Genomic DNA, 24,224 nt, shown 5'->3' on the forward strand with positions numbered 1-24,224 from the left:
GAAGCTCTGGCTCCTCTTGGGGTCTCTCAAGGGAAGGAGAGAGTCAGGTCCCTGCAATGGGAAAGAAACAGCACAGCAGCCCTGCTCCATGAACCATCATATTTAATAGTTGTTGCCATCACAGCAGATCCAGCTAAAGCACAGAGACTGCTGGCTGCAGGGACCAGGAGGGCTCTTCTACCTTCCCAGTGCTTTGCATGGCTCCTTGCAGGCTTTAGCCCTATCTCTGCCCTGCTTCTGGCAGAGACCCATCTCTGTGCAGGGGCTGAGCGCCCAGCCCTGGGGTGGCCCAGCCTTGCCACTGCCTCTGCCACCTGCAACCAGGGGGAGAGGGAAGAAGAGGCAGAGAAAGTCTCCCCTCCCGAGGGCGTAGTTACTGCAGAGAGGTATGGGGGGTGGATTTTTCTCTCTCCCCAGGGCACAGGTACAAGAGGGGAGGGACAGGGATCAGGCAGAGGCAGGGGTGAGCTATCTCAGCTCATCCTACTGCTGGCTCTTGCAGAGGAGATACTGTTATCCCTACCCAGCAGCCTTGTCCCCAGGACTTGGCAGGGAGGTGATGCCCACCCAGGGCAAGCCCACCTCCCAGGCAGGAACCAGCACCTGGGTCATTAGCTGTAGCTGCTGTGTCTTCATACTGTGAGAGTCTGACTCTGCCACTGCATTAAAAGTCACCCCAGAAGGATGCGATGGGAAGCTGGGCAATGGTCACAAGGAAGATGCTGTCACCCTAGCCTGCAGCAGGGAAGAGCCTGAGCATGCTGCTGTCCACCCCTCCACCACTCACCAGCAGGGCACCCAGCGGATGCTTCTCCAATAGAATAAACTAAAAGTATTTTGTACAATAAACACAATTTGTCCAGCCCTCCCCCGTCCCGTCCCTCCCAGCCCGAGGAAGGGGAGTCATGAAAAGAGGTGGTGCTCCATGCCCCAGGGAGCCCAGCCTAGGGCCCACTCCTCCTCCAGGCTCAACGCAGCTCTTGTCCATGCACGACACGGGGAAGGGGCAAGACTGCAGCGCTGGCTGTGCAGGAGATGCCTGTGTGAGCCCCTACTCCAGGTAGATGTCCTCTGTGGGGCACGTGTACTCCACATACTCCTTGTAGAATTGCTGAAAAGCCCTCCTGCAACACAGCACCAGGCAAAGCTGAGTGACGTCATCCCCCTGAGGCACTTACAGAGCCCCACTTCCCTTCTCACCCTCACTCTCTACCCTGCAGCCAGTTTGAGCCTCTGTCCCCTGGCTCCTCCTGTGTTAAGCCCCCAGAGTTGCCATCAGAACTGCAGGATCTCCATCCTTGCTCTGAGCCCCTGCATACTGCGCGACCTTCAGCCATCTGCCTGCAAAGCCTTGCACTGGGACTCGTTCCAATTTTGTCAGGAATATGCTGCCTGTAGCACTGTCAGCCCTGGCTTTCATCCCAAGCCTCTCCTCCCTTGATACAGGAGTTGCCAGCCTGGGGCCAGGTCCAAGCCCCACATGTATGGGGAGACTGCAGGACTCAGTCTGCCCTTCAGGAACAAGCCTTCTCTGCCCAGGCAGGACTCACCCTACTGACTCTGCTACTGGCTTCATGGACTCCTCCGAGACAAAGACATGACAGGCAAATCTGTGGTCAGCAGGGTGCTTGGTGATGAACCCAAAATACCTGAGGGCAGAGAAAGTGGGTGTGACTGGACCAGTAGACAAGCAGGCACAGGTACTCCAGCATCCCCAAGATGTACTCATCATTGAGCACAGGGGTTTGGGACCCCTTTCAACCCCAGGGGCCACAAGCTGGGATGTAATTCCTATTCAAAGGCTTCTTTGGCATGAAGCTGCAGCTCTGAGCTCACAGGGGAAAGGGAGGCCTAAGCTCAAGACCGAGGTGCTGGGAAGCCTCCCTTTCCCTTCCCAGCTCCAGTCATGCTGCCGCCAGGGGGTGGGAAGGCAGCAAAGCCTCCATCTGAGCTGCTGGCATTGAGAGCCGCCTCACCCTCCTTACTACTTACTTATTGTTCTTTGGATGGTACCCACAAAAGGAAATGTTCTTCAGCTGGAAAAAATGGCTACACTTGTTTACCTGGGGGAGAGAGAGACAAATTGTCAAAGCTTTCTTCCCCACCACCCTGTGGGGCAGTTGTTCTCTGGCCCTTGGAAATAGGCACTTGGACTGAGCAGTGAAAGGAACTGGAGCATGATCCTGGGCTGCTACCAGCAGCGATTTCAGGGTGGCCCCAAGCAGCTGCACCCAGGGTGCTCTTCTAGGCAGCCCTGCTGGCTCTCACCCTGCTGCATCTACATCCAGCAGCTCCCGTAAGGTTTCCCTGGAGGCCCTGGGTTAGGCTCTACTCCGGCTAGAGTGCGTGCAGTACTGCTGGTCATCTAACACACAGCCTTCCTCCCTTACTGAAAAGATTCTCAGAAATACCAGCAAATAAAGCTGAACGGATAACTTAATCAGTCAATCCTGGGTGTTCAAATGGTCCCAGCTGGAAATGAGAACTTACTTATACAAGTTTAAAGAGCAACTAAGTTGTTGGCATTCTCTAGGTACAGGCAAGACTGGTAGGAACCCCAGCCCAACTCTGTCACAGCACTTCGAGCCATAAACCACTCCAGTCCCCCAGCCGTAGGGGAGGTTTCCCAACCGCTTGCTGCAAAGCCTCGGTTCCCTCTGCCCAGCATCTCGCTGTGCTTTGCTTGGCTACTTATGCACAACACTAATCAGCAGCCTGCCTTAGCCAGCTAAAGAGATTACAGGGCATATCTGGATGACACCACTCAAAATAGTAGCAGAAAGATTTAGCAGCAGCTGACAGATTACTAGTGCGGCTCAGCTCACAGTATCCCGGTGTGGCAATGTGCTCAGCAGCTGCAATGGCATCAGCCAGCAGCATGTTCTGAAGCTGGGGTCCTGTGAGGCACACAGTACCCTGATGGTGGGCCTACAACCCCACTGATGAAGTTTCTCACACACTTAGATGGGTGGAAACCCTCCATTTTCACATGCAAACATGACCTCTAGTAAAATGGGACTTGAACCAGCAGCTGAGGAAGGGACAAGATGAGCAGGGAGTGGGGCACTACCTTGCTGTGCTCCTTGGAGTCATCAGCTTTCACGGCAATCTTGACCCCACGCACGCTGATCTCCAGGACACAGCTGGAGGGTGGGTTAAAGTGCACAGTGAGGCGGCGTGTGGTGGCAATCTGTGGGGAGAAGACAGAAAAATCCTGGCACTCATAAGCAGTGATGATGGCTCAGCCTTCCTCTTCCCCACTGACCCTCTGCTCTGCTGCCAGCAGAAGCAGGCACTCCTGCTCCCAGGGATGGGGTGGGATACTACCTTCTGCATGGCCGCGCACAGCACGTCATTGCCCTTGTGATAGGGAACCTGCACCGAGCCGAGGAACTTCACCCAAAACTGGTCCACCCAGTCGCTGCTCTTGGCCAGAGCTGGAAAAGAGAACACATGGCAAGGGATCATCTCTGATGACAAAGAACATGGGCTGAGACTTGCCTCCTCTCTCCTTATTCGCATCCCTGCATGCTTCTCTGCCCAAGGAAGGCTTCCCACAGCACTAGGTACCAAGTCCCAGCAACACACCAAAAACTATCCATTGCTCCCTGCCAGGTGCCTGGCATGGTCCTACCTCCATCCCTCTGCTCAGCTCCAGGCTCTGCTCAGCAGAGAGAAGGTGCACACACAATGGGAGACATCAGCAGGCTGTGTGCAGAGGCTTGGTACCTGTTACATGGTCTGGGTCCTTGGTGACTTCGATAGCATAGTAGGCAGGAAAAATGCCCCGGTCGCCTGTCCGCATGTTGTAGGCTTCATACCAATAATCTTCTGCCTGCACCTCCACCAGCAAAGGATCATCAACCTCCAGCTCCAGCTCATCCGCATGACGAGGCACAAACCTGGGCAGAGAGGCATTAGCAGTTGGATGGCAAGCAGCACCAGTGGCCTTGCCATCAGCACAGTGCTGGGGCAGGGGGCAATGCAAAACCTACCAGTGGCCCAGGCAGGAAGCACCCTGGCAGATGTAATTGGCCACGGGGTCACGAGATGCTAAATAAAGCATTGGAGCAGGTTTAGGCTCAAAATGCAGCAGCATCCTGGCACCTAAGGTAAGGGTATCCCCTACTGCACCACCCATGCTGCTCCCAAGAGGTCCTGCCCCTGCAGCGGGCTGGGCAGATGTTGCTCCTGGGCAGGGTATGAGCTATGGGCAGTGGTTTGGTGCCCAGGGTTTCCCACGCTGGAAACACTGGGGCCTGGGCCAGCCCCACCGCGGTGGGAGAGGAACACTGGCTTTTCCTTGTGAGAGGCTGGGGACACTGCTCGTGCCTGCAAGCTCACCTAAAGACAGCGCGGTGGGTCTGCTCCTGCTCCTCCCCATTGATCATGCAGGAGAACAACCCGAAGGACTCGGCACCTGGGGATGAAGGCAGAGGGGGACATCTCAGCACTGAGGGGTCAGCACCACAGCCAAGGGAAGGACGTGGCCTGGGCAGGCTGCTGAGGCTCTTGGGGGATGGCTCAGCTGAGACAAAGCTACGCGGTGCCACAGGAGAGGAAGGCACAGCTAGAGCCGCTGGAGGTGCCCAGCAGTCCCTGCTGGGATCATGACCTCCCTGTGCCAACCCATGCAGCTGTGACAGCTGCATCACCAGCACTGTGGAAAGCCCTGCCTGCTGGGGCATGCCACCGGCCCTGGAGGGTGCCACTCCAGGAAGGATGCTGTTCCCCTGCAAAACCATTCAGCCTTTCCCTCAGCATGGTCATACCTTGGGCTAGTCAAAAAAGCAGCCATCCCCGTCTACTGCTCAAAAGGCTTTTCCAAGCTTCTGCATGCCTCCCTGGCCACCATGGACAAAGCCACAGGCTGCAGCAAGCAGTGCTGGAGTTCATGGCTGCTGGTGGCTTTCCATCTCCTGAGCATGCCAAGAATGAGCAGGGCTGCCTGGGCAGCCAGCCACCAGCCAACCTCCCCCCAGTGCCCAGCACTCACTTGAGGAGCGCGCCCGGCCACTCATGAAGACGTTGAGGAATTTCTTGGAGAAGTGGATGTCTGCCTCGGGGGTGGAGTCCTCGGAGAGGCAGACCGAGTCACGCTTCAGTGCATCCTCCTCATACTCCTCGCCAATGGCCGACTCATACGGTGAGGAGACACAGTTGTCATAGACAGTGGCTGAGTCACTCTCATCGCTGTAGCCTGAGTAGCACTGCTTGAGGCTGACCAGCTCCAGCTGCACGTTCTCATCCACCACCAGTGTGTATTTAACCGAGTCGTAGGAGAGGGCGCTGGTGTCTGAACTCACTGAGGCTCTCTGAAGGTTATGCCCTGGCCGGGAGCTACTACTCCCGCCACCGCAGGAGGCCCTGGGCAGGTTCGTCTTGTCAGGGGAGGACATATAGTCCAGCACCTCATCCTCCTCACTGATGGAGGGGTTGGTTTTCCCCACCAGGGCCGAATAGCCAGAGGTGTCGATGTCAGAGCTGATGGACATGCGGTTCTCACTGGACTGAGACAGGAACGGCTTGTCTATCTCCAGGGGGTCTGAGTTCTTCTGCACAGGTGTCAAGTAGATCTCCTCCGTGGCCTCCAGCCTTACATCTGTCTGGTAGCGGATGCGGTCCCGGTGGGCCTCAGGGCCCCTTGTTGTGACCACCACAATGCTGGCACCATGTGGTGGGGGTCGGCTGGTGGCCTGGTGCTTCTCAGATGGCCGGGACGAGGCAATGCAGGCGGGTGCCATCTGAGTGGCTGCTGTGCGCCGGCACGGGCTCTCCGTGGATGTGCCTCGGTCTTTGGTGGAGGTTGTGCTGTTTTGGTGATTGACCTCATCACTCAGGCAAACGTGGTCATGGGGAGGAGTCTGCTCACCTAGATGGGGAGGAGAACACTATTGACAGCCCCACAGAAATCGATGCTCCCTGCCAGGGAAGGTGGCCAGGAATGCCACCCAGACTCAAATGGACATGCAATCTACACTATCCATGTGGACTATTTTCCCCAACCTCCTGCTCTGGCACCACTTGTCCCAGGCTCCTGAGAGCCATGAAATGGTGCAAGGAACTGCCTCTGGCTAACAGCACAAGAACTCACCCGTTTTCAGAGGGGATGATGACCGGGACACCCGTTCCTGCCAACTGTGCTTTTTTCCCAGAGAGTTATTATTCAGAGTGTCCTGGGGAAAAGAACAAAGCCTCCTTGCAGCCTAAACAGTAAACAGCATGTGGCACAACGGCAGCACCCATCCCTCCCCAGGTCCACAGCATTTCACTCGGTTTCCCCCTCACCTGGGCATGTGGTGCTCAGGGACCCCCCATCTCCACCAGCCCCACATCTCGCCACACTGCTGCTGCAAGAGCTGGGGCAGCGGGCAAAGCAGAGCAGTCAAGGAGTCAGTGGGAGGCAGACAGCCTGGCCTGGATGGCCGCACTCATCCACCCTGATAAGATTCAGTTGCAGGAGCTCATGGCTAGACAGTACCAAGTCAAAAAATCAAGACCTGAGCCTATCTGGAGCCCAGTTGGGCTGGGTGGACGTGCTTTGCTCCCATCCCTCTGGCCCTGCCTACCTTCAGAGCACCTGAAGTTATTAAATGGAGGAAGTGACAAGGGCCAGGGGACATGCTGCTGCCCAGCTGGGAGCCAGCTACTGGGCAGACTAATGCCTGCTACTGCAGTCATCCATACTGGATGTATGTAGGGGTATACATACGCACAAACACACACGTATGTATGTATCTATACATGCACATATACACACACACTAACAGACATCAATCCTGGTCAGCTGGAGAGGAAAGGCAGGATTGCGCCACCTATGCTCAGGTGAGTTTCTGTGTGGCTGTGCCCTGCCTAGCCTTGGGTGGCTGGCCATGCACACGCGCATGCACATGCACACGCACATGTACATGTGTGTGTGTGCAGGCAAATAAGCGCTTAGCCTCACTGAGACCTATGGACCAAAGACCACCAGGTGCCCTCTAATAAGGGCACAGATGGGGGACAAGTCCTCCCTGTCCACCTCAGCAGGGTGTGACGTCTGGCCTGCTGCAACCCCAGTCCTGGTCCCCATCCTCTCCTCCACCTCCAAGTTCTCCCTGGCCACCCATCTCCATCCCCTCTGGTGGGGTACCAGGTGTTTCTTCCCAAGATGCAGTAGTGGCATTTTCCACACCATTAGTTCTTGCTCAAGTACTAAGCCTCGCTGGGACTTCCTGGATTTTCTCATGGCCTTATCACCAGCCTGTAGCTATTACCAGCAACGCAGGATCTGCCCCATCCTTGCTTTGCTTTGCTTCCCCACCAACAGGAAGCAAGCCTTTGCCCTGAAATCCCACTAAGTCACACACTGCTGAACCACTGCTGTCAGACCCCTGCTTCCACGTGGGGAGGGGAGAGATCCCTGCCACAGGGCACTGGTGACCTCCCAGCAAGGCATTCACAAGCCCCTCCTGTGCCAAGGCAAATAACGGTGCATCTGCACTTGCCTTTCCCAGGGACACTATAGTCTGGGATGCAGGCCAGGCGACCTGCTGCAGCAACAGTATGCGTGCAAAGTGCCACGGGACCAGTACATGAGCCAGTCCCACTGCCTGAACCAGGACATAAGGCAGCAATGCAGCAGGCAGAGCCCATTGAGCCAACCCATCCCACAGGGCCAGGGTGCTCTGGGGTCTATAACGACCAGCCAGGGCAGAGAGGCATTCAGAAGGTCTTAGATGATGAACCTAGCCAGTCCCAGCTGTTGTTTCTTCCCCTCCTAGGAAGATGGGGATGCTCCTCTCATTCCAGGGCACCTGCCTGGATTGACTCACAGAGAACCTAGTACCAACCAAGACATCATCAAGCCAGCCCTGCCCATGCCCACCCTGCACAGCACAAGGAGGCTGGAAGCATGGGAGGGCAGCCCATGGGTTGGGCATTCAAGAGAGGACATGTGCCATGGCCTCTGATCACCTGCAGGAGTGGGGAGCTGGGCAGGCCATGAAGGTGCAGAAAGGTCTGGCACACACAGAGGCATATCTCCCATGCTGATCCCCAAGGGACGCCCTATATTCTATCCACTCCTTGGGGCACCACACATGGGCAGGGGAAAACTGCTTTGGCTAGAGACAAGCACCCAGAACAGGCACCTCAAGCACCTTGCAGCCAGTCTGTCCCTGGCAGTTCTCCTGCCTCTCATAAGATGCCACTGACAGCAGTGCCCTCCCAGGTCAGCCATGCCCCAGCCCTGTGTGTCCATCCCTCTTGGCTCTAAGCTCCTGCTGCTAGTGGCGGCAAAGCCCCTGACCTTCCATTCCCAATGTCCTCAGTTTGTGTCATAGCCATGGCTCCCAGTGCAGCCCCACAAACTCCACTGTCTCCCTGAAGGGGACCATCGCCTCCCCCTCCCCAGCCCACAGTTGATGCACACCCCTCCCCTCAGACCCTTTCTGTGGGTCTGCTGCCACCCTCAAGACACTGGTTGGGATGGGCTGCTCAGGAGGCAGGCCCTGCTGTCCCCTGTCCCCCCTGCTGGATGTGGCTGCCACATGCTTCTTAGGGTCCCTGCACAAGGTGGGACAAGGCCGCCACTGTTCCCTTGTCCATTATGCTCGGTGGAGCTCTCTCCACCTCCCCAGCTCTGCTGTCTTTGTTCCCTGTGCCAGCTTCCCTGCGGGCACCCATCCTGGCTCTGTGCCTTTCTCCTCCTCCTCCCATCGTGGCCTCGCAGAGAGTTGGCATCAGCTGCTGATGCTGGGCTGGTGACTCCCTGCTCTGACGACTCCCCATCTGTCACCCCCAGGAACACCTGCCTCTTGCTTCATGCTCCTCAGCTAAACATCACCAAAATGAAAATCCTCCTACTTGGCAGAAGGCACGGCTGAATGCAGGAGGGTAGCAAAAATAGCCCTGCTTGTTGTGCACCTTGCAAGGGTTCATGAAGTTTGCAGGGAAGCTGAGGTAAAGGGATTCTGGCCACCACTCTGAGGGTCAGCATGCAGGGCACCAAAACGCCACCTGCCCCAGGAATGACAGCAACCTCGTAGCTTCACAGGATGGGCAGTCTTGGGGAAAACCATCCAAAACCTTGTGTAAAACCTGAGCAGAAGCAAAGCAACAGAACCCCCTCATCCTTCTGGCCACCATTTTGGGTGTTGCCGTTCAGTATCTCAAATTTTGCACGAGGTGCTGACATCAATCCTTCTTTTGCTGGATGCCACCAACCGGGAGCGGAGGCGACTGACTCCCCCTCCAGCACACGGCCCCTGGCGCTCCCACCCTGCCCGGGGCTGCAGCCCAGACAGCTGTTGTGGCCCGGGGTCACCAGCCCCATGTGCAATGATGTCGTGTCCAGCGAAGGCTCATTCATGCATTCAGTACATCACGTGTCCTCTGCTCCTTGTCCCCACAGGCTCCCTTCCCCGCTCCCACCTTGCCCCTGCCAGAGGCACAGCGGGAGGCAGGGAATACCCCCTACATCTCCCCACGGGGATGTGGGGTGCAGGGACACACACACCCCTGCCAGGGATGCTGGAGGCAGGGGACGCACACACAGCCCCCCAGCCGGGGATGGGGGAGGCAGGGGATGCACACACAGCCCCAGGGCATCGCGAGGAGGAGCCGCGAAGCCTCTCCCCATCATCTCTCCAGCCCCTACCCGCCTATCCACCAACCACTCTCTCTCCGCCCACCCTCCCTCCACGACAAAAGCCCTTGGCGGCCGGAGCATCCCTCCTCCTCCTCGTACCCGCCCCGGCCTCACCTGGCTGCGAGGCACCTGCGGGAAGAGGTTGAGCGTTGTGGGTCGCTTCGGTCTGTAGACATCGGTGGTCCCTGCCGGGGGCTCCTTCTGCAGCGGCTCAGGCGCCGTCTGCTCCTCGGCCGGCACATCCCCCGCCGCGTCGATGAGGTCGAGCTGGAGCATCTCCGCCTGCAGCCGGCTGGCCTCGCCGCCGCTCGCTGCCCGGGCTCCGCCGCCGGGCCGGCTCACATGGCTCTGCCGGGATTAGCGGCCGCGATCAGGCGAGGGAGGGAGCGCCGGCAGCCGCCGCCTCCCGCCGGGGCCCCCGAGGGGGGGTCGGGGCTGCTGCGAGTCCCTTCCCTTTAAAGCGGCAGGGATGCTACTGCCGAGGCCGGGGAGTCCCGAGCGTCCCCCTCGCTCCCCGAGCATCCTCCTTGCTCCCGAGCATCCCTCCTTGCTCCCGAGCATCCCTCCCTGCTCCCCGAGCATCCCTCCGTGCTGCCTGAGCACCCTCCCTGCTCCTCGAACATCCCTCCCTGCTCCTCGAGCATCCCTCCTTGCTCACTGCCCCCGTTCCTGTAACTACCACATTCACCACAAAGTGCATGAAGGTGTGCGCCCAGGTTTCATCTCAACATAACAAGGGTTTTTTTACAGCGAGAACAATCATTCACTGGAACAACCTCCCCAGGGATGTGGTAGAGTCCCCGCTGCTGGAGATTTTCAAGATGCAAATAGACAGGCTGCTAGATAATCTCATCTAGGTTCCTCTCCCCACCAAAGGTTTTCAAGATGCAAATGGACAGGGTGCTAGATAGGAAATTCTTCACTCTCAGAGTTGTGAGGCACTGGCACAGCTTGCCGAGGGAAGCCGTGGCTGCCCCATCCCTGAAGGTGTTCAAGGCCAGGTTGAACAAGGCCTTGGGCAGCCTGATCTAGTGGGAGGTGTCCCTGCCCATAGCAGGGGCAGTTGGAACTGGGTGATCATTAAGGTCCTTTCCAACCCAAACTATTACATGATTCTACGATAATTTCATCTAGGTTCCCCTTCCCACTAAAGTTTTTCAAGAAGCAAATGGACAGGTAGCTAGATAATCTCATCTATGCTCCCATTTCCACCAAAGGCTGGACCAGCTGATCTTTCAAGGTCCCTTCCAGCCTGGAACATCCTATGATCCTTCCTCTCCAAGTCAGATCATGCCCTGTTCTGGCTCCTGTCCTGGCAACTGGGACTCATACAAGTACACAATCATTTTGGTTGGAGGTCTGGTCCAACCCTTGCCCAGAGCAGGTCACTCAGGGCCTTGCCCATCACACCTGAATGTTCTCATGGTTGGAGAACCCACTGCCACATTGGGCACGAGTGCCAGTGTTGCACTACTACTACTTTTTCTCTCTATGGGGTTGAAATTTTCACACCTCTTGCAGAACCCAGGCTCCTTCTTCCCTGTAATGCATATTAGATAGCCGGGAACAGCAGATACATCCTCCTTAGCCTCCTCATCTTGAGGATGAACAAATCTTTTCTCACACACCTTGCATTTGCACATATCGGGATGTGAAGCCACGCAGAAGGGGTGCTCAATGAGCCAGCAGCCTGGCATTAGCTTCCCAGACACCTGCTGGCACTGGCTGTGCTCTGGCCAGGAGCATCCCTACTCTTTGCCTTTGCATCTTGGGCTGCGAGGAGAAAATGCCCTCATGGCTGCGTTGCTGGGTGAAGAGGCACTGATGTCCCCCAACAGATGGAGGTGTTTAAAGGTCAGCGGTTCCTTTCACAATCCACCTTCCTTACAGTAACCAGAGCTTGCACATGCATGAGTGGTAGCAGCCAGCAATAAAGGCTGCAACACGACATTAGCAAGTTGATTTCTCCATGTTATTGGCTGTTTGTGGTGACTGGAAAGCTTGTCACTGGGCAGAAGTAGAGAAAGGTGCGTTTTGCGGCTGACGCTGTCTGTGTCTCTGGCTGCACAGAGGATGACCCTTGAGCTATGGGAGAAGCAACAGCCCCAGCAGCTCTGGCAGCCTCTCCAAGAGCTCTCGCTGCTACCAGCTCCTGAACCGTTTGCCTAAAACCAACACAGGCAAGGCTCTGCCTGCCACAGGCACAGTACAACCCCTCTCATTCAGGCCATTTCATCCCAGTATCCCTACTGCAGTCCTGGCAGGCAATGGGTGAGCACCTGGAGGAACACTGGCCACCAAAACTCATCCTCTCAAGGCTTTAAACATTTAACTCCTTTGTTTTTAATGTTAGCCTTCATAAAACAAGTTCTGTGTTTCTGTGTCAAAACACGTGGATTTTAACAAGGAAACAGAAGCAAAGGAAAACAACTAGGAGGACATGCCAACTAAATAGATTGTACTGAGCTAATGTAGGTGTGCTTGAGTCAGCTGGTGATGTTCAACCTAGGCTGCTAATGATGCTGCCTCCATAATCCTGTGGTGAGCACTCAGAAAATTCATAGAGGAGGGAAAGTCAGAAAGATGCAGAAAAGCAAAACGGTACCTGTCTGGGGAAAAAAAAAAGCACCCTAGGAGGGATGTATCATTCCAGGTCCAAGAGTTAGGAGGAAGCTACAACCAGCGCAGATATTTATTAATGGCCTCTAGCACAATAAAGTGATTTTGAACCCAAACAGCAACAGATCAACTTGCCACCTGATGGGACCTGAGGTGATCTGCAAAATGAGGGCAGGGACTAGGTTTTGGGAAGCCTTTCTCACTGGAGGGATGTTGCCACACCAGAATAAGCTGCCTCAGGAGCCCCCTAGTTCATGTAACCTAAGGCTAGCCCAAGTATGCTCATGTCTCAGCACAGACATGACGGTGAGGTGACTTCCCCAAGTCCCTGCAATATGTGGGAGAGATTAGGGCATGTGGGAGAGCAGTGCCAGTGATCAAATCCCGCAGTGGGATGTACACAAGATGCACACCTGGGCCCCAGCGCAGTCACAGGGAGGCTCACACCTCCATTACAGATCTGTCCCTGGGATGGCCACAATGCTGGCAAGCTCCTGGTGCTGCTACCTCCCACCTGCATAGTGCTGTCCCAACAGCAAGAAGTCTCAGTGCCCAGCAACGAGTCTCTGATAGTTCTGATGTTGTGGTCCATCAGCCCCAGGGAAGCTGGAGCAGCTTGAGCCCTGCTGCAATTGTGAGGTGCTGGAAGCCCCCATCTAGCCAGGGGAGCCGACCGTGTTGGGGCTGCTGTCAGCCCTGGGAAGGGATGCATGCTGCTTGCTCCTCCAGAAATGAAAGGCTTTTGCAAGGGTAGGGGGGTGATATGCAAGATGTTGCTTGAGTGATCCTGGTCCTTAACTACTATGGCTGAGCAGGCAAAAGGCTCTTCCTTGCCACCCCTATGCCGGCAGCTTTCCTGTTGGAGGAGGACTGATAGAACCATCAGCTGGGAAAAGCATTTTAACAGCGTGGAGGAGCAAGGAGAACCCACCAAGCAGAGGGGACAACTGCGTCCCCTCTCCCTGCCACCCAGCTGTGACTGCTCTCAGCTTCAAGGCACCAGGAGAAGCCTCTCTGCTCCCAGCCTGGCACAGCCACAGCTGCTGACAGATCACACAGGGAGCTTCATGAGACAGCCTTTGAAAAGGTGCCTGGAGTAAGCAGCCACCTTGCTTCTGTAGTTTGTTCCCAACCCATGCAGCTGGCTCCCCGCCAGTCCCCAGAGCAGCAGGCTGGTGGGCTCACTGCAGCTGCTCCCCTTTGCAGTGGCTCCCACTGCCCTTCCAGGGGAGGCTGTTACCAGCAGCACACTGGATTAGTGACACTGAGCATCAAGAGGAAGATTGGCATTTTCAGCAGTCCTATTATGCTGAAAAATCAGTGTTTTGCTTTTTTCCTCCATATATCTGTAACTTCATGGCTGGTTCAGGCCTTTCCATGCAGACCACAAAGGCTCAGCACAGCCCTCTATCGACTCTTTTCCTTTGGGCTCTTGTTCTCATGCTCACAAGTATTTCCAAGAAGGGTATTCCTTTTTTTTTTCTTTTTTTTTTTTTTTCACTCTTGCCTTAACCATTTTCCACAGCTCCTGGAATACAGATGAAGCACCGAACCTCTATTATATGCAGCTTAGTTGTTCGCTGGGATCCATCTTGCTGAAAGCAGGGATGATCAAACCCAGATTTCCAAGCCACCAAACCGAGGCCAAATGCGAAGCAAAGGCCTGATTCTTCTGTTGCAACCATCCTCAGTGTGCCCAACCACTCTGCTGGAGCCAGCTGCAAGGTGGGGTGGCCTCCCTCACCATGCCACCTGTCTTGCAGAAGCAGCCTTAAACAGCCCTAAATGCAGCTCTGCTCCTCTGCTGAGCCCTCTCCTCAGCCTACCCTTCATTTTGCTCCAGGTTTTCATTCATCCAGGACGTCTTGTTGAATTTAAGGGATGTTTCAGAGGTCCTCCTTGCACAAACATCAGTCTATGCCTGCAGTTTCTCTGTGTCTAAGCCACTGTTCCTGGCAAGCTGCTAAAATAGCTGATGATGAAGTCATCTTTATTTTTCCAGGACTGAAAAATAACCCAAACTCTACTGTTGTTTTGGAGTTGATCTCCGCACCAGCCACCCGTTGGTGCACAGGGTTTTGTTGCCAAGTGGCTCTGCCCTGACTTGCCAACCTTAACATCTGTCCCCATCCAGCAGCTGCCTTCCCAGCCCTCCAGCAGTGTTTGTTCTCTCATTCTGTCCCAGTGCCTTCCTGCTCACCACCAGGGTAGGTACTGCACCTGCCCATCTCTCTGAAGACTTGCTGCCAGGTCAGGAAGTTCAGAGCAGCTGGATGCCCTGTGGCTCACCATGCTCTCCATAGCGTCTATTTTCCCTGTCTCCATTGCTCTCTGCTCCAGTGTGATTCTGCAAGCTGGCAGCTTGCCCTCTCCCCACATCCCTCACTCTGTCACCAAGCTTTTGCCACTGAGGGGGCAACCAATGCCAACCTTCCATCCAAGCAGCACAGGTGCTCTGCAGCATCAGCACCAGGAGCTCACCATGGACAGAACATCAGCACATGGCCTCCCCAGACCTAGCCAAGGCGTCAGGTTGATATGCTGAGCCAGCTATCCTAACGTGATGCAATTAGCTGGCTGATGCTGGCCGTAGGTCATTACTGTTTTGTTGGCCCCTGTGCTGTGCACAGACCCAGCCAAGCTGCTCCCTCTGGGCCTGGCTGCTTCCATCATGCAGATCCTGCAACTTCGTTGCTCCAAGCTCACTTTGGATGGCAATAAGATTGGAAAGCTCCCTGGCTCTTGCCTTTGACGTCTGGGATTGAAAAGCCGCTATCGCTGCCGCTGCTGTTGCCTCTTTCGGTTCTGAGCCTCGGGCAATTCTCTGTGTCCCGTATAAACCATTTGGACACATTTTTAGCAGGCATTTTTTCTAAGCGTGGAAGGTTTCTTCCTTTGCTGTGTTCATGAATAGCTAATTGCTTCCCCAAGGGCAGCCTCGCATCCCCCTTCTACCCCAGCAGACTTTCAGTGCACCCAGACATTTCTGCAAAGCAGATCCGAGTTTTCCCTGGGGAAGGTGTGGGGCTCACCGCTGGAGTCTGAGTAAACCCTCTGTTGAGGGTCAGGTCTCAGCACTGCAGTGCAGGGAAGCAGAAACCCCTCAGTAAACTTCTAGATAGGCAAAACAGTCCAGATAGGTCCAGAGAAGGCTACAAGAATGATCATAGGGCTGCAGCACCTCCCATATGAGGACAGGCTGAGAGAGTTGGGCTTGTTCACCTGGACAGCTAATGCAAAGCAACCAGCAATGCACCCACAGCCCCTGCCTGCCTCAACTGTTCCAGGCAGGAAGATCTTCCCAGCGACCTACCCTCCCTGTGGCTGTGCCCTCATGGACATCTTGTACCAGGTTTGCCCTTGGTGTTGCCTCCAATGTTATCCCTCCTTCCTTCAGTGCACACAGTCCACGAGTCCAGGCTCTCCCTGCCCTTCCCTGAACATAATATCCTGGAGCAGCAGGAGCCTGCAGCAAGAGCAAGGATATGCAGCAGCAGCCTGTCCTATCTCTGGGAGCAGCTGTATTTCTGCTGGGAAAGTCCTGAATTAGACCAGGCAGCACAGCAGGACATCTTCACCTCCCAGGGATAAGGTCTGCCTGTACCCTCTTGCTGTCAACAAGGGATTCCCAGCATCACAAATTCACTTTCTAATTTTAAATCTGCTACAAATTCCTCTGCCTTTACCCTCCTTGCTGGATCTTTATCAGTTTTGCAGAGGAAATATTTCTCCTGAGGGATGAAATGATTCTCAAACCATTTGGTTGCTCCAGCATTTGCATCTCCCTTTAGCATTAAACACAATGATATAGAATTCCTGTATATTTCCAAGTCCAGTGTAAAAATTAGTTTATCTCTATCTTTCTGCCCCCATGGCCTTCTTGGGCAGTTCAAATAGTGATGTGAACCTGCTGGGGTCTCCATAACGTTCCCCAGGGTGTTTAAGGTGAATGGGAGACCCACCTACAGCATCTGCTGCCTGCTTGGTCAGAGCCGCCTCCTCCATCCCTGTTTCACTGCTCTCACCCTTCAGCAATCCCACTTATTATATGCCTGAGGACAGCTCTTGCTAAAGACAACTAGCAAGCCAGAAGGAACACCTCAGCTGAGCAGAGGAGAGGTCTCACCATGCCAGCAGCTGTGCCTCCAGGCCCAGGGACACGTGGGAGAAGAAAGAATGGTCCATAAGGAACCTTTGGTGCTATCTTGCACACGTCCTTGCCTCCCGAGGATGCCCATCAGGTGCAAGAGGCTTGCTGGCCATCCTGCTCAAACAGGGGCATGCTCCCAGTTGCACGCAAACCCTTAGGCTCATCCCTGAAGAACAAATTCAAAACCTTCCAGCACAGTGGGGATCAAAAGGCACTGGCTTTGAGATGCTTTTTTGTCTCCTGGGTTTGGCCGTGTCAGAAAGGGTCTGCACTGTGTCATGATGATGAGAGGGCACTGCAGAACAGAGGAGACTGGGGTTGTGGCAATGGGTACATTAAAGAAGTATCGCTGGCCTGGGGACCTGGTGGCCCTGCACAGGAACTGCTAGCCCTGCCAGCCCCACTGGCACACTTTGCCTGTCCCTATCCCCCTACCTTGTCCCTGTCACACTTACCCGGGTGGCCAGGCTCTCCTTGCAGTGTAGACTGATTCCACACTCATCAGTGATCTCAGAAAGGTCTTCATCCTCAAACTCTTCAAGGCTGATGTCGTGGGTGAGCCTGGAGGCAGCAGAGGTAGGGTTGTCACCCACTGCATAGGCAGCGTGTAGGAGTGTGCAGGGTGGTCTGCTGCCTGTGGGCAGGAGCAGCACTGCCCACCCCTGGGGAGGCTCTCCCAGTCTTTACTGGGAGAAAGACTGGGAAGGTGGCTCCTTCCAGAAGGCATGGGTGGGCACAGCCCACAGCTACGGGGAGGCAGGAGGACCATGACCCAAACCAGCCCCTGCCTGACCAAAGCCAGCAGGGATGTGTGGTTTGGGGGAGGATAAGACAGATGGCATAGCCAGGTGTTCCCAGGTCATTCAGCTTCCATCATCCCAGGGAGGCTCTGGTGTTGTCCCAGCTGGGCACAAACACACAGCAGGGAAAAGGCCAGAGTTACAGGGAGAGGAAGGGCTGGGCATACTCAAAGGTCACAGCTGGAGGATGGACCTGCTGGGACAGATCACTATATGAAGACCCACGGACCTTGCAAGCACCGCAAACCTGCTGGCCATGGCATGACCAGCCCCTGAGCCGTGGCTCAAGGGACATTCCAGCCCTGACGCCTGCAGTACGAGAGGGAAGCAATTTCCCTCTGCGCCAAAATCACTGCCCAGGGTGACTGCAGACATCCCTGTGGCCATTGGTGCTGCTGAGCCTGCTCTGCTGAGCCCACCTGCGTGGTCTCAGGGGTTCCTTATGGCTGTCAGCCTTGCAGGCTCATTACACCCCCTTAAAAAGTTTACAGAGATACCCTTTCAACTGCTGGAAACATGCTGACAAAAGGGCTCCTTGCTTGTGTCCCCAGAGGGACAGCAAGGTGCTCCTGGCTTCTGTGCATGAAAACATTTCTCCATGGTGGTACCGCAATGCTCCTCTCACTTATTCATTACCAGGGGATGGGGCAAATAAAAGGCCCTGGCTCAAAAGTCCTCTGCTAACAAACTCAGTCCCTCTAGTTTTGGCTGGAGCAGCCATGGGCACTACTTTGCATGCTGCCATTTCCATTTACTCCTAGCTCCTTGGACTGGTAGATGCTCAGGAAGAACCATACCAAGTCCTGACCAGCGAGGAAAGAAGGAGAAAGGTATTTTATGACCTGCAGAACCCCCACCCTTGCTTTAAGCATTGCTTAAACACCACAGGGCTCCCCCCTTGCAGTGGAAGCTAGTGCTATGAAGGGGCAACACCTCTCTTGTTCTGGCCCTCAGTGCAGGGGGTGGAGAAGGAGAAGCCTGCAGGGAAAATGGTATCTCCCCTCCATGCTTCCAAGGACCCCATCAGCCATGGGCTCCCTGGGGTGAAGGCAGTCCTCACCAGATGCCTTGCGGGGAGCACGGATGCAGCCTTCAGCACAGGGTGGGGTGTCTGAACCCCGCCTTGCCCATCTGCTGCTGCCCACGGAAGAGAGGGAACGCAGAGCAGGATGCTTAAAAGAGCCTTCAAAGCAGAAATTGATTTCTTCTCCGGTTACGTGGGTTGCCAGGGTGGGACAGCATCAGCTGCTAATGCTTGGGGGCCTCCACCCACCATGGTGCAGGAGCATAGCAGGCGCCACGGGGTCTCAGCAAGAGGCACAACTGCGTCTTAACAGAGCTGGCAGGGGCTCCTCAGCTCTGTCGGAGCAGCAGTGGGTGGCATGGCCCTCTGCTCCAGGATGGGGACAGGCAGCCCTGCCTGTGGTCTCAGGGTCAGGAAGATGATGCACAGGCATCCAGCACTGGCCCTGCCTGCAGATGCTGGTGGTTGCTAGGATGCGGCCAGCCACCTTTGCTGCTCCAGCGCCTGGCTGCCAAGCAGCTCCTGCGTAGCTGGAAAAACTTTGGGCTTGACTGTGTGCCAAGTTTGCTCCTGTCCTGCAGCCATCACTCACGGAGAAAGGCAATGTGCCCAGGTGTGAGAGGTTGCCCCTCATCCCCCACATGCCCACGAGGACAGCCCCCCTCCCCAAGGCCCAGCCAGTCCCCTACCATTTCTCCCACTGATCTTCCAGCCAGGTCTCCTCCTCGGTGCTCGACTCCATTTTCAAGGGCAGCTGCATTGAGGAGGACCTCCCTTCCCTGGGCAACACGATCCTACCCTAAGGAAGACCCCCAGGCCTGACGCGAGTAGGAGGGAGGAAGATGACAGCTGAGCCCTGCGTGCCTGCTGCCCCTCTGGCTGCCCCGGCGCAGTCTGTGGCTGCCAGCACTGCTCTGTCTCCTCACTGCGCAACCTGGGGAAGCTCATTAAAAATAGATGGAATCAGCTGTCCTGGAGGGGGGAAAAAAAATATAACCTCCCCAGCTGAGCCAGTGCCAAGTCCCTGCACTCTGCCGGGGATGCTGACTGCCTCTGCCTGCCAGCCAGCCAGTCCGGCTCCTGCTCCAGTGCCTGTTCCCCAGCACCCGCAGTGGGCACAGGGGATCTGCTTGCCCCTGCATGGACACCGGTGCCACCTGGCCTCTTCCTTGCAGCCTCGCTGGCCGAGCCAGGAACAAGGGGCTCTCCCTCACCACAGTGACAGTATCCCAGCCTGAGGGAGACAGGAGTGTTTGTCCAGCTTCTCACCAGACAGAGCGAGGTTGGCTCACTGAGGCAAAGGCCAGAACGTTTCCAGCACAGCAGGACCAGCATTGTGGCCGGCTGCATTTCTCAAGTGCAGGGAAGTAAGAGGAGCATCTTTGCCAAGGGGTAAGCCCCGTCGCCACAGACCAGTGCCGGGAGCATTGGCCTTTCCCCACCTAACCCACAGCTCCGCTCCTGCCTTAGGCACGGCTGTCCTTGATCTTCCCCAATCTCTAACCCTTGTTAAGGACCAGAGAAATACCCGTTGAGATGCTCTGCCAGCTCCCACCCCTCTTCTGTTGCTGAAGGAAATAGGGGCCTTGCCCAGAAAGGGCTGCCGGGAGGACAAACACTTGGCATAGTGGCCTCAGATAATCCTCCATCACTCCCATGTCTCTCAGAGCCACTCGCCTCCTGCTGGCATGCCACAGAACCTGAGCCTCCACAGAGCCATTCACTCCTTGCCCCATCGGGATGGAGCCAAAAAATATCTGGGAAACCCTGATTTTGAGATGAGGACAGGACATCCCTCTCCCCACCAGCTGCACGCGCCCTGCTCTGCAGCACTGCCCTCCTGCTCTGAAGCTGGCATCCACCTCAAGAACTCTCCTTGGCCCGCTAGGGGCTGTGAATGATGGGCACTATCAGTGCCTTGTGACCCAGCTTTGCCCCAAGGTCAGGTCACATTTGCTGACGTGCACAGAAGTCCAGCTCACCAGATGGCCTGGGGCACTCCACTAAACTAACCTGTCACTGGCTCTCACCCACTGGTGCCACCCCACCAGCAAATGTTTCTCGTGACAGTGTGTTTATTGTCTCTTGGTTCCCCTATAATGGTATCCAGGGCTCCATCTTCCCTATCAGCTCTGCCCAGAGGCACTTTGTCTGCTTGAAACATCCTTGCTTAATGCAATGAATAAAGAAATCTTTATCTCCATATTACTCTCATCCTTTTCTCCTCTCATAGGGATGCTCTGGGACTTCCTAGGAGATACAAGGAAGGCTCTCCATCGTCCCATCCCCCCCACTCTCTGTGCTTTAAACACCCCTGCCTTTCCCTCTGGCTTCTCGAAGAGTCTAAATATACCAATAAAATGAAACAGCTTTGACTTCTCTCAGCTCCACTGTTGGCAGTAAAAGTCCAAATGGGACTTGCACAGCTTCCCTTGCCAGTGGCAGCAGTGAAGGCACAGGTCCCATCTGTATGCCACTGCAGGTGGGCACCATGGCATCACAGGTACGTGGGAGATTGCCCCATGGCCACAAGGGTGGGTGAGCTGCGCATCTGTGGAGGTTACAGGCGCTCCCCCGAAGCATGTGCCAAGGCTCACCCACAGGCTGGCAGACCTCCTGAATACATGAGAACTAATAAACTTGGGACACCTGGAAATGGCAAGTGAGGGAGCGCACATGGATGCATAAGCAGAGGCAGTTGTTACCTGCTTTTAGCAGGAGCAGTACAATTACAGTCCCAGTAACAGCCTTATAAATCAAACCCGTCTGCTCCCTCTGCTCCATCCCCTGCCAGTGAAAAAGAGATTTTCAACATTGCCTCCTCTGTCCTCTGCCTCTGCATAGATTCCCATGTGGGTACTTGGCCAGGAGGCTCCAACAAGCACCGTTGCCTGGGCTGTACTCTGACACTCTGCTCCCAGGCAGCACTGTGCAGAAGTCGTGTAACCAATGTCAGTAGGAAAAATAGTACTATCCTACATTTGGCTGGCTCTGGGCTTTTTCTTCCATCACAAAAGCCACAGATACTCTTTTATTTGAACTGAGAAGGTATCTCTTTCTCTCTCTCTCCATTAGAAGAAGACAGCCCTTATGCTACCCTCTTAAGAAGACAGGTAGCCTCACTCCAACATGTAGCCCCAGCTCCAGCTCATCGCCTCCAAACAGGCTCCTCTGACAGCTCCAGATGAGGATAGCAGACTCATAAAATAACCCAGAGTGTTGAAATTGATTTTTGCCTCAGGCTGAAGGGGCTTCCTTGAACTTCCTGAGGAGAAGGAGGGGTCTCCTTCCTCTGGAGACCTCCTACCCTCCCGAGGCCCCAGTAATGTCACGAGGAAGGGCTGTGATTTCCCACAGGACTCCTTAAAGAGTGGAGTTTCCCCCTCTCTCCTGACCCATGAAAACAACTCCCTAAGGGTTTCTTTCCCTTGGAACCTTCCTGCCACAGCAGCTAGGTGGATGGGGAAAACCAAAAGAGATCAGTCACTGACCTCCCAGGTCCCAGCTACAACAGAGGGGAAGTGGAGCAGGCAGCACAGCGAGCGCTGTGGGGCCCTGCACCCGGCTGCACCCCAGTTATTGCCAATCCTCTCCACCTCTCATACTGGGCAGAGGGACACCCAGCCTCGGAGAGGTCCCAGAGAGACCCTCAGAGGAAAGCTTGGCTTGAAGCACAGGCAGAGCTTCTTGGCAGGGTGAGGATCTGCAACGACGTGTCCCAGGAAAAGATGCTAAGAAGTCCCAGTGGGGTGCAGCCCCAGCCATGAGGCTTTGGGAGGCTTAAGGGCAACAGGGAGGTTGGGTGACAACTTTTTTTACTGCTGTCTCCTAAAATGCTATTGTTCTTCTCGTGGTGAGCAGTCACTTCTGGAGGTCCTCCTGGCTAAAGGAGGACTCATATCACCATCATTCTCCTCTCATCTCTTCTCAGACAACAACAAGCCATCGCTGGCAATGAGGACCTGCCAAACCACCATCACAGCTCTCTTCAGAGCTTCAGACCCCAGCCTGTCATGCCACTTGCTGGCCAGGACCAAGTCCTCTCTTAATTCAAGCCAACCAATCACCTAACGCCTGTGCCAGCGTGTTGCCGCTTGGAGCTGGAAGAGCAGGCGAATGTACTAGAGGGCAGAAAAGTTGAAACAGGCTTGCAGGCAGCAAGCTGGGGCAGAGGACGGGGCTACTCTAGAACCTTGCCACCAGCTGTGGGCTGAGCCCCTCAGCTGAGCCATGCTCATTGTTGCTGGTTCCAGCTTGGCCGTGGGGAATGTCCCCTCCTGAGCACCTGCTGTGGGGACCCAGGACCTGGGACAGGCACAACCTAAGCTGTACCACATAACCCAGCTCACAAACGTTGCACAAGCCGGGTTCCCTCCTCACATGCCACTCCCTACCACAGCGCCACCTCTAGTCTGCTAGGCCCTGCCCTGTGCTCAGGGACATCACCGGCATCTCCTTCCACTTCAAATCTCACACCCCGAGCTCAGTGCCTGGTGAAGATCTCACACTCCTGTCCCAACACTTCAGATACTCAGCTGCAAGTCCTTCTCTAAAGTTGGTTCTTCCTCAGGACAAGCTGCCAGGGTGCTGGGCTCCGTTTTCCAAAGGCCTCAGGCACAGCAAGAAGCAGCACCTCTTTTTCCCTCTCAGGGTGTTGCTGCTGGCAGGAAAGTGCCGAGGGGACAGCCCTTGCATTCAGGACATCACTGGGTGATGAGCCTATCTGTCTCATGGGCCCAGGGCTGCTTGGTGGCTCAGCATCCGAGCCCCTTCTCCACGGTGGACATTTACAGAGGCAGCATTTAACCACTCGATTGGCAGGGATTACCCAGCCATGTTGCAACAGCTCTCAGCAGCTCTTGTAGGCAGCACTGCAATAGGAGGTGGCTGCCGAAGCCCCGGAGCCACTTGGCAAAGGGGATCTGGGGGCAGAGGAGCCCTTCAGGGGGTAATTGCCCCAACACCACCATAGCTTGGTGTCACCTGCCTGCTTCCTCGCAGGCCCCCAAGCCTTGGTGGCTGGGGCCAGCCAGAGGCTGCGCGCGTGGATCAGCCGCCTCTGCATCCTTCCCAAAATCTCACCAAACAAAGCAGATGGTACCAATCCCCGCTTCGCAGCCAGCTCCACTGCAGCACCCCTGGGTGCCAGAGGCAAGCAGAGAGCAATGGCTGACGATGGCACAGCCAGCAGAAGCTGTGAGCCTCCCCCGGATGGCAAACGACACCAGGCAGCGGCAGAGCTCCATCACCCACCTAAAGCATCTTCATCCCAGAGCTGCTCTCGGCAGGAACCAGAGGCTCCAAAGCCCTTGCACCTCTGGCCATCCCTGGCCTGGCCCCTGCCCTGGGAAGTCCTCGCTGGGTTTCAGAGGAGAGACAGCCCCTTTCATCCCAAATCGATGGGAGCACTTGGTCTCGCCAAGAGGATCAATCCTGGCACTCTCCCACCAACGCGCCTGGGGTTCCTGTTTAACAGGGATGGGAAGGGAGAGGGAGCACCGGGGATTTCTAGGAAAGGGCTAGAAAAACGCTTTCCTGGGGGTGGGGAAAAAGATGAAGCTTTTTTTTTTTTTTTTTTTTTTTTTCGAGGAAGAGGTGTTGGAAGAGGAAACGAGGCAGGTGAGTGGGGCGCTGGCGTCGGAGAGGGACGTGGGTCCGGTGGAAGTTGCAATGGTCCATGGGGTGAGGGCCAACAGGCGGGGGCAGGGAGGATGAAGCAGCGATGGGGGTGAGAGATGCGGGGGGTCAGTGGTGCCCGGGGGGTGCTGGAGGGGGGGGGGGGGGGGCGAAGGAATGCGGGTCAGGGGCGGCCAGTACCTGAAACTGGGGGGCGAGGCGAGGTGCAGCCCCAGGAAGGGGGAGGAGGCAGGCGGGGATGCAGCTCCTTTCTCTCGCTCCGCCATTCCGTGGCTCTCTCCATGCAGGCGAAGGGCGGGCGGGTGGGAGGGAGGGAGGCAGGGAAGGAGGGAGGGGGATGCTCGGGGAGGGCCATACCTGCTG

General features: G+C 55.8%; 1 protein-coding gene across 1 annotated transcript; it reads right to left on the reverse strand.

Annotated features, from left to right (window-relative positions):
* Positions 1-746: 746 nt before the first annotated feature.
* MAPK8IP1 (mitogen-activated protein kinase 8 interacting protein 1) lies at positions 747-24,156 on the reverse strand. The gene is made up of 12 exons (XM_069858053.1): positions 24,042-24,156; positions 16,856-16,961; positions 9,746-9,979; positions 6,095-6,176; positions 4,997-5,872; positions 4,345-4,420; positions 3,730-3,902; positions 3,328-3,437; positions 3,071-3,190; positions 1,993-2,063; positions 1,551-1,649; positions 747-1,124 (listed from the first exon to the last, which is right to left on the reverse strand). The coding sequence occupies exons 1-12, from the start codon at positions 24,125-24,127 to the stop codon at positions 1,052-1,054; spliced, it is 2,106 nt and encodes a 701-aa protein (XP_069714154.1). The 5' UTR covers positions 24,128-24,156; the 3' UTR covers positions 747-1,051.
* Between the last annotated feature and the right edge of the window lie 68 nt (positions 24,157-24,224).

This window comes from Phaenicophaeus curvirostris, chromosome 5, assembly GCF_032191515.1.
Source record: "Phaenicophaeus curvirostris isolate KB17595 chromosome 5, BPBGC_Pcur_1.0, whole genome shotgun sequence".
Lineage (NCBI taxonomy): Eukaryota > Metazoa > Chordata > Aves > Cuculiformes > Cuculidae > Phaenicophaeus > Phaenicophaeus curvirostris.

Excerpts from the sequence above, each read along its gene's own strand:
- MAPK8IP1 (XM_069858053.1), bottom strand. The coding sequence starts at position 24,127 with ATGGCGGAGCGAGAGAAAGGAGCTGCATCCCCGCCTGCCTCCTCCCCC. Across the intron at positions 4,421-4,996 it reads TGGCCGGGCGCGCTCCTCAA|GTGCCGAGTCCTTCGGGTTG; the intron begins GTGAGTGCTGGG and ends CTTCATCCCCAG. Across the intron at positions 1,650-1,992 it reads TACCATCCAAAGAACAATAA|GTATTTTGGGTTCATCACCA; the intron begins GTAAGTAGTAAG and ends CTCTGCCCTCAG.